This window comes from Monopterus albus, unplaced genomic scaffold (genome assembly GCF_001952655.1).
Source record: "Monopterus albus unplaced genomic scaffold, M_albus_1.0 scaffold143.1, whole genome shotgun sequence".
NCBI classification, from domain to species: domain Eukaryota; kingdom Metazoa; phylum Chordata; class Actinopteri; order Synbranchiformes; family Synbranchidae; genus Monopterus; species Monopterus albus.
In genome coordinates this window covers 406,132-416,353 of record NW_018128023.1, presented here as the reverse complement: position 1 = coordinate 416,353, position 10,222 = coordinate 406,132, and the positions used below count along the sequence as shown (strand labels likewise).

General features: G+C 40.8%; 1 protein-coding gene across 1 annotated transcript in view; it reads right to left on the bottom strand.

The window, feature by feature from the left end:
• Window positions 1-9,179, bottom strand: part of LOC109968109 (CAS1 domain-containing protein 1) — a 15,769-nt gene extending 6,590 nt beyond the window's left edge. Inside the window, 15 exon segments of the mRNA XM_020614149.1 lie at window positions 406-546; window positions 696-797; window positions 1,968-2,047; window positions 2,176-2,366; window positions 3,030-3,142; window positions 3,245-3,334; window positions 3,625-4,044; window positions 4,150-4,364; window positions 4,520-4,643; window positions 4,729-4,773; window positions 4,886-4,948; window positions 5,046-5,090; window positions 6,892-7,012; window positions 7,339-7,435; window positions 8,545-9,179. Of these exon segments, the coding sequence (XP_020469805.1) occupies window positions 406-546; window positions 696-797; window positions 1,968-2,047; window positions 2,176-2,366; window positions 3,030-3,142; window positions 3,245-3,334; window positions 3,625-4,044; window positions 4,150-4,364; window positions 4,520-4,643; window positions 4,729-4,773; window positions 4,886-4,948; window positions 5,046-5,090; window positions 6,892-7,012; window positions 7,339-7,435; window positions 8,545-8,779 (2,082 nt within the window). The 5' untranslated portion in view covers window positions 8,780-9,179.
• Window positions 9,180-10,222: the final 1,043 nt, after the last annotated feature.

The following is a 10,222-nucleotide window of genomic DNA, read 5'->3' as shown; positions in this document are numbered from 1 at the left end:
AAAGGAGCCAACAATGGACTGAAAGCGGTCTCATTGCTATGCAATGTATACACCACCTGAGTATTTACAAGTGTTACCTATGTGTGACGAATAGATTGTCTCCATAATGAGCTCATGTTTCATCCTGCATACCTTTCCCAATACAAACATGAACATACTGAAGAACAAAAAGTTCAGATCACTGTGCTTGTCAACTCAAATACCATGTGTGGCATTTATCTAAATACCTACAACTGCCTGTGAAACCCTTCTCTCCTAAGCTGATGTCGCAAGGGAGCATTTTGTTTATTAACTACAGTAACATCTGGAAAGAAAGGGGCATGATGACAGCAATCTAACATAAAATGAAGGACATGCCTCTGTATTGGTATGAGCAAAAACAGAAAGAAGTGTGAAATGCCTTACAATGAAGAAGACAACAGAGAAGAAGAGAAGCAGGTTGGAAATCTTGCCAGAGAAGAGAGCTTCTCCTTTGCCCTCAGACAGCACCTGGCGCTTCTGAAGTACCAGATAGATGAAGGCAAATACCATGCCATGTATCACTGCCTGTAAAAGAACATTACTACATTAAAACAATTTTGAGTTTGAAAAAGCTTTTGATGTACCCTGCAATATATCACATGACAAAGAATGTCTTGATGTGAAGACTGACTACTACATTTGTGTGCATGTGGAGCAAAACACATTTGACTTACAAATCGGTCGAGCTTCCATCTGAACCACCACTCGTGGATGCTTCCGTTCAGCTCAAAGAGCTCAGAGATGGGCCACACGGAGAAGACGTTCTCAAATAAACGCTGGAGTCACAACGCCAAAACATAATTGTATAAGCAGGGTTTCAAACAAATCAGTACATGAACTTGAGAGAGAGAAAAAACTGATAGCAAAGTAGTTCTCAAAGTAGGAAGTGACAAATTGTGTAGTTTTAATTAATTTGCTGACTACACCATCTTAATGCATTTTCATCCATTTTGCTTAATTTGAGCTAAAAGAAACATGATCAAGTACAGCATTCTTGTATTTGAAAGTACATTGTCTTTCAAACTGTGCTGTGCAAAGGCATAACAAATAACATCCATCCCTCCATTTTCTTGTGCATATTTGAGAGCGGTTTGTGGTTGGCAACAGGTGTTCTGGTTCTACCCCAGGGTCTCCTACCAGTAAGACGTGCCCGGAAAACCTCCAAAGGGAGGCAACCTGATAAGATGCACGGACAACCTCAACTGGCTCCTTTCAATGTGAAGGAGCAGCAGTTCTACTCCAAGCTTCTTCCAGATGTCTGAACTCTGCACCCCATCTCTCCACATTACTGCTGATGCTGCCCCCATCTGCCTGTCAATCTCAGGCTCAATTTTACCCTCACTCGTGAACAAGACCCTGAGATACTTAAACTCCTTCACTTGGGGCAGCAACTCATTCCCAACCCAGAGTGAGAAGTCCACCATTTTCTGGCAGAGCACTGTGTCCTCAGACTTGGAGGTGCTAAATCTCATCCCTGCCACTTCACACTCAGCTGCAAACCATCCCAGTGCATGCTGGAGTTCACAGCCTGATAAAGCCAGCAAAACCACACCATCAGCAAATAGAGATGCAATTTTGAGGTTTCCAAACTAAACACTCCCCGCCTGGCTGTGCCTTGAGATCCTGTTCATAAAAACCACAAAGAGGATCAGTGACAAGGGACAACCCTGACAAAGGCCAACACTAACTGTGACTTCTTGCCAAGTATACAGACAGAACTCTCACTTCGGTTATGCAAGGAATGAATGGCTTGCACCAACAACCCCGCCAGGTTCCAGGCTAGACCAAGTACAAATTGATCCCTGGCTGCGTAGGCTAGCTCTAGGAACGTGGACCATTTATACCTCTCATATGAAATTAAATCAGTAATGCAAATGTTTTCAAGTATGAAAACTAAAAGAGGTTACAACTGCTACTATTAAAATTTTTACTTAAAATTCACTTACCTGTGAAAAAGCAAAACAGCAGATGAACAGCAGGAGGCCCAGTAACTTTATCAGGACCACAAGATGCCACATACCACTGCCTGATCAGAAAACAAGACAGACATTCTGCTGACATATAACAGACATCACATTTATTGTGTAGAATTAATCAAGTGTATTGATTCATAAAGTCCAGGACCAACTACGGCACCAGTTTCCTGACACCTACTGTTGGCCTTCTTCTGAAGGATCTGAGGCCACATCACCAGTGTGCCGTAGATAATGACAAACCAGAAAGTGACCAATGGGACAAAATAGTAGAACTGGTAGGGTCTGTCCATTACCACACACAGCACAACGACCAGGAAGTTCAGACGGAAAAGCACCTGTAATGGAAACACACTTGGTAAACCAAAATACCTATATTTGCTTTATTATCAGTAATATGATAGTATTTCATGTCAAAGTACAAAAAGACTAGTAACTGTAGTCACTAAGGGTGTAAAGGTACACAAAAATCATAGTTTGGTATGTACCTCAGTTTTAAATTCAAATGAGTTTGCCAAAACATACCTGATCACCAATAAATGTATTAAGCAGCGGACCGCAGTGCAATAAAGAAATAAGAAATCTTATTCACTTGTCTTTGTCTGATGTTGTATTTCACCGGGAAGCCAAAAGTGCTCCCAAACAGGAGACCTTAATGATAAGGGAAGGGGCTTCTAACCTTGGGTTCTCATTTGTATTGGCCACACTGTTTTCTATCCAGAGGCTTGGCTAAGCTAAGCATACTGCACTCTCATCTGCCACTTAATATGTTCATGTGGGAACCCAAAACAAGCCTATTAAGACTTCATAAAGTTTTTTTTTTCCCTAATGCATATTCCTTTTGCTTGTTTGCACATTACTTTCTTTCCTGTCTGTTCTCTCAGCCTTATATTTTTTACTTGCCCATTGCTGCCTTACATAAGGACATGTACATACACACTGAGAGCTGCTGTACCAGAGTAAAATTTCTCGTGTCCAACACACCTGGGGCCTATTTCAAGAAGGCGGTTTTGTCGAAACTCAGAGTTTGTTAACCCCGAAATGAGGGCAACTCGGAGTTTTCGGTTTCAAAATGAAAGGTGCCCATAGCCGGTCTGAAAAAGGTAGCCTGCCACCAGCACCCGCACATGCATGTACACTGGAATGAACTGAAAGTCAAAACAAAAAAAATATGCCATTAAATCAAATATCAGTATATGCTGCCTCAACTACTCTCAAATGTATATGAAGAAGATCTATTTAGGACTCACAGCGCTGGCACCAGACATGTGATAGATGAGGATGACAAGCTGCATCCAGCCTTTCCATTCATCTGTTTGGTCACGGTTGAGTAATTTGGTCTGTACAAAAGAGAAGTAAAACAGATATCAATTCACAAACTTTAAATGAACGCCGTACATCATTACAGACAGCAAGATTCATTAAACTGGTCTGTGTATTCAGACAAAAGACGCATGACAAAAATGTAATGTTTTCATTCATTAAACTGGTCTGTGTATTCAGAATAAAAGGCGCATGACAAAAATGTAATGTTTTTAAAAAACAAATTTTTCCCCACACCAAATAAGAAGAAACAAGCCTTTAATTTGAAAAAGAAAAATACTGCACTGAACAGCACTTTCCATCTTACCTCCTTGCTGTTCTCACTGTAAAACACACCCAGGACAAATATACAGATAAGAGGGATGAAGAATGTGGAGTGTGTGTAGAACTTCTGTTCTTTCATGAACACGTCTGCTCTGTCACAAAGGTAGAAATAGCCCATGATGATGCCCATCTTGCAAACAGCCAGGAAGGGTGCCTTTGGACCTGGGGGGGCAGCTGCTGTCACTGGCTTCTTCTCCTCTAGGCTCTCCACGTCGGGAGGCACAGGTCGGCGATGATGGTTGTTGCCAAGGAGGTGGAGGACCAGTAAGACCAGGGCTGAGCCCAGAAAGAAGCACGCTGCCAGTTTCTGAAGGAGGTTAGGGGGTGGTTTTGTTTGGCAGCAGGAGCCATCAATGGGCTTCAGTAACTTGTTACACACAGAATTCATGAGGACCATGGCTCCCTAACAAGAGGATTACAGACAATGGATGTGACTAATACTCTACATTAAATATAAAAGAACCACAATAACTAAACCTGAATTATTAAATAAAACAATCCTGCCTACCACATCCCTGGTGCTCTCAGGCATATGCAAGCCGTCATCTGACTGTGCGATAGTTCCAAGTGCAGCTTGACGAGATGCGGCTAACAGCTTGACCCTGGAACTCCCATTACGCTTGCTGTTGCTGAGCACTTCTGTCGCTGCTTCATTGTACAGGTCCAGCTGTTGGTTAGTGATCATCTTCCTGTTCTCACTCAAAACCTCCTCATTTACCGGGTCTGCAGGGCAGATGTGTTTGGAAAAATTTTGCGAAGAAGGTGCATGAATGAGACGCTGAGTTTACAAAATTTTGCTATCATGTGTCACCAATCATTAGTCACTTAATACTATTTGGGAAATTGGGGTTTAGTGATGAATTTATAGCTGAGTTGACCTTGCAGCATCCAGTAGACCTCTCCATGGTCAGCCAGCCTCTGTAGATGCACAGCAATGGCTGTCAGGTTGACTTTGTATTGCTGCAGGGCCTCTCTGCTGCCACTGTGCAACTTGATGGACCACTGGGACAAATGGACAAATTGTTGAACTTAAGACTGAAATAGCTGACATTAGCATGCAAGCACTGTTAGGCTTTATAGAGCTTACTGTGGCAGCTCCAAGGATGACAACATCTGGCTTTACCGGTACTCCCTGCAACACAACATGTTGCAATTATAAAAGCAAACCACAGATTCAAGTTTATGAATCCTCTTCGACTAATAATGCTCCCCAGTTGTTGATGGCAGAAAACAGCTATACTCACACGTATCCAAGAGCTTAAACGTTCCTTCATTGAATTATTTGCCTCTGGATACCACAAAAAGTCCTAAGCACACAGAGCATGTAGATGTTTTTAGCTTTTATCAGAGTATTCTTTTACAGACTGAGGACAGGAGATAAAAACACACCCAGAAATAGCTCACCACATTAATAAAGGGACGGTCTACTTCAAAGGAAATGTCCTCATGCTTCAGACATAGAGACAAACAGAGAAAGAGTCTGTTAGGCAAATAGTGTTCCACAATTACCTTGCATTCTGTATTTCTTTATCTGAATTTTTTGGCACTTGATATTAAGGTTTTGCTGCAACACGTCTTCTCAAAGCCACCTATACACTTGCAATCAAATTTACATATACATGGAAAAATATCAGCATTTCTTAAATTAAGGCCGGATCTTTAGTGTCAGATTAAACAACAGCAAGTATCAAAAACTGATCACAAATTATGTGATGTTTTCAAATTCAACTACTGTATGTAAATTAAAAATGATTGATTAGTCAGACCTACATTTTGTAGGCTATCATTCAGGTAAATAATCTGAATATTGCAATTACAAGGAGGAAGGGGACTGTTTTAAGTTTTTTCCAGTCAGTAAGCAGGAAAATCTTCAGACATAATCAAGAGGTGTACAAGAAGTTTATAACCAGGAATTACTTCATGTAATTCCGCCTGACTGTTACACTCTGTTTGCACATGCATAATTGCACATTCACTGCTGACTGTTGCACATACAGCGTCCGATGTAGAATACATTCTCATTGTTATATTATCATTATAAATTTCTTTTCACTTGCTATTTTTAAAGTGCCTTTACATTGTTTTACTATTTATCTACTGTATATTAAACCTTATATTGCTTGGCATTTATTGTGGACAGCAAAGTAAGAATTTCATCATCATCATCAACTTTATTTATATAGCACATTTAACACAGCCAAAGCTGACCAAAGTGCTTAACACAATATCCACAACACCCCTTAAAAAAACAACATAAACGAACAGCAAAACAAAAACATCATACTTAAAACAACCCCCTATCATAAATCACAAGCTCAACAAGACAGAGGATCATACTGGTTCGAACACCTGACGGTACAGATGAGTCTTCAAATAGGTTTTAGTATTTAGGGATGTAGCAATTCTGTAAGATAAAGGGGGGCCAAACCATTTAAAGATTTAAAAACAAATAAAAGAATCTTAAAATGGATTCTAAAACACACCGGCAGCCAATGCAGGGAAGCCAAAATGGGTGTGATGTGGTCACTTTTACGCCCTCCAACCAATAGACGAGCAGCAGCATTTGGACTCTCTGGAGGCGGGCAAGGGCGACCTGACTGAGCCCAAAATATAGTGCATTGCAGTAATCCACACGAGACGTAATAAATGCATTTATTACCGTCTCAAAATGCTGCCGTGAAAGAAAGGGCTTCACCTTTGCCAGCTGCTGGAGGTGATAAAAACTGGCATTCACCTGACATTCCATTCTAAGAACAAAGTGCAGAGTTCATTGTGCAGGGAAACGTGTTTCCTTACTGTGCATATGACAATAAACACTTTGACTTGACTTGAAATATAACTTTCTAGCAGGAAAACACAAGTAGGCCACAAAGCTGTTACACTTAATACAGACAGCTCTACTTCACCATTGGCACAGAATTTTAGATGGATCAGCTACTTTATATGGGCTATATATGATAGGATATTAAAAAAGGAATAGAAAAACCCTTTTTTTCCCCCATTCTATATCCACTCGTTTTGATTGGATGCTTTTAGTTTAAAGACTGGTCAGGACACGTAAGCAGAGAGTAAATGGAGGAATGTCTGAACTTGATCCCTTTTTCTACCCAGTTGTGCCTCACATCTGTAGAGCCATAGACTTGTAAGTCCATGCAATTTCACCATGCTTTGTCCCACACCTTTTGCTACCTCTGATGAACACGTTCTTGACAAAAACTCTGAGGTCACTGGTATTGGTTCTCATAATTACCTTGATTCCTTCTTCTCTTTGCTCAGGGGCAATAATTTTGATGAAGGAGTAAAATAACTGCCTGATTCGTGAATCACCAACAAAGGCCACACGCTTTTCAGCCAAACAGGTTTTGGCTTCACTGTAATAATAACTGCCTGATTCGTGAATCACCAAGAAAGGCCACATGCTTTTCAGCCAAACAGTTTTTGGCTTCACTGTAAGAAGAGAAGAAGAGACAAAAGAATGGGTAGGGCATGTGAAAAACATGCCTTCTAACAACTGCAACAGCAAACAAGTAGGTGCTGGGTGGTTCATTGCATTGTATAACCCTTTTACACATAACCTGTTCATTTCCTCTATGAATCCACCCTTACAGACACGCACCTCATCATCACTGCTGCACATTCAGATCTTTGTTTCATATATCTGTACATATGGTGATCTTACACAGTTAACATGACTCACTTGCTTTTGTATTTGTGCATAATACAGCCATAAGGCTGCCATACGTTCTCCCCCAAGTAACGTCCTCTGGACAGTAGCCATTCACATGAGTCTCCTCCTGGAGGCACAGAGAACCAACCAGTGACACCAAAAAAAAAACTCACACTGCTCTGGTTTTCATTCATAGCTTGTCTCTGACTATGACTGAAACCTGCTGGTCTCAGTTGTACCCTGGCTTTTCATTCAGTGCTGCCAAATGACTGGGACACAATAAGGGCTCTGCTAGGGGCCACAGAACAAAAATGAACCTATCAGCAATTCAGCTCAACTATAAATCTCTCCCGCTATTCATTTGTACAGAAAATGAATAGAGCTATCTGCAACTGAGTCAATCCAAAGAAACAGGCGAATATGAAGGGTTGGATGGCTGGCAAAAGCCATTTTAGTGTCATTGCCAGCCATGCACCTGCTATCAGTGTGTAGACAGACAGGCCCTATCTGTTTTAATGAACAAAGTCCACAATATGGAAACCTTGTGGGAGGTGGTGTATGTCAAGCTAACATTTCTTTATAGTATAACTCTGGGCTTTGTGCAAACACTGTCATGGCCAGTCCAGGTACAAGCAAACCCACCTGAAGTGTCCAGGTCAGAATGTGTCTTAAAGAAATAGCACTCAAACAAACCTTTGCCCAACAACCTTATACAAACTCGGTAAAGACCTGACTGGAAGAACCAATGCTACAACACAAACTAGAGCTACACAGTTTGATCTTTGTTAGCCTTACTACAACACATTTCTGACACAACTAATTTAAGAAACTAAGCTTCTTTCTTGAAATAAAAGAACAGCTATAGCTGGCGGTTTAAATGCCATTTTAACAGTAAACGCCCTGTTCTGTTAAAACACCAACATCCACACGGCTTCCCCAATAGTAATCACGCGTGTGCTGACAGGAGCATGTAAACACAGCTAGATGCAGTGTTAGCTTTATTCAGCTAGCTGGTGAGAAAAAGCAGACTGAAGTTCACGCTACTGCTGTTACTGAATGCTTTATGTAAAACCTACATTCTCTGCCCTTCACCTTTAACAACACCAGATAACGCACCATACCGATCCAGAGCAGTACTCACAGACACAAACAGCTAGCTAGCTAAAGTTAGCAATCGCTTCTGTCAAGTGTTTCACTGACTGTATCATTAGTTTAATAATAACAGAGACCACTTACCTCCATAATACCGCGACGCTGTGTGAAACACGAGGAGTGAAATAACGAGTGCTAGCGATATTAATTTGGCATTTTTAATGGTAAAATGTTGATTTATTATGCGTTTGCCTAGGCTATAGGCCAGGACCGCCATCTTTGCTCCTCCATGACAACAAGCAGCTGTGCAGTTTAGCGGCGGCGGCGGCGCTCCTTCTGGTTCACCGCCTTCGCTAAGAGACACTGTCTCATTCTCCATCGCCGCTGGTCAAAACAGGTGACAAAGTAAAATTCAGGGGTCTCCCGTTTAAATTACTCCACCAAATTGTTCTATCAGATCACAGCCACTTTACTGGAATACTGGAGTACAAAGTTCAAGTGCCTTCAAAGTACTTCGAAAGAGAATCTCCACCTGTCACGTAGGTGTTACCGTTCTTCCAGGATGTTGACATTGTGGCGTGTCGCTGTATTTAATACTATAATTGTATTGTCTTTGCACTTCGATCACTGAATATACAATTGTATGCAATTCAGTGCAACACTTCCACCTTAACACACCTGTTTATGAAGCTCAAAATGTTTCAGTTTTTGGTGAAATTGTCACAAATGAGCTGGACACTGAGCTGATTTTTAGCCCACCAGACAAAGTGTAACAAAATTGTAATGTTGGAGAATACAATGTTATTTTGGTGAATTTTGCTAGTGCATTGTAATATGTGTTGAGAATGGTATTAATATATACTCTATACACGTTTTAAACCTGAACATATCAAAACGAAGTTGCAGATTTTGGTGTTTGTGCTAAGATTTACAGTTGATAATACACATTTAAACATACTAAAGAATGGGTAAGTATCCCTATGGAATCTCAGTACTGTTACGTTAAGTGGCCCCATAGAGAGGGGTACCAGCCACCCTAACCTAAAATACACATACAATGATTTTGTTGACACCATTACAGGGGACATTATTCTCCAACCCTAATCTATCATCATACCATGCACATATCAGAGCATTTTTTCCCACTCTGTCTTCATCAAATCTTCAAATGTACTAGGTATAAGTAAATTGAAAATATTTTTGTGGACATGTCTGGAATGTGTGATTGCATACTGACTGTTGTTACATGTTTGAAATAATAAATAAATCAAATCAAATCTACCCACACTTTAAGACCAGCAACTTTCCCTGTGCCTGTTATCACATACAATATGTGTGTGTGTACCAGAGAGTCATTTGTTTGGTTGAGAGGAGTCTCTGCCTCTACTCCAGCCGGAGGGAAAATAACAAGGAAATGGGCAAAATATTTTTAGGAGACAACTGCTATTTACATAGCAGAAATTCACTTATAAAACGTGAATTTTACGTCCCTTATTGGCATCAAATTCTGTGATCAACGGCACTCATTTACTTCCCCTCAAATGAGACTATGTGCTTCAGTTAACTTCACATGTGGCACAGAACAAACCAGCACAGCCTTCAAAAACAGAAAAAAAACTGTGTTTCTTTAGCCTTACTGTTTAGAAACAAATTTAGAACGTCGAGAGTGGACAGTTCACACATCAACTTTAATTTAGAATAAATTCAATGTGCGGAGTTTATGTATAACAAAGGTTCCGCTTACCTATTTTCTGTCCGGCCAGTTGATGTGTGGGACTGCTCACAGCTCTGACTGCAACCAGGAGGTCACTCTCTGATCAGG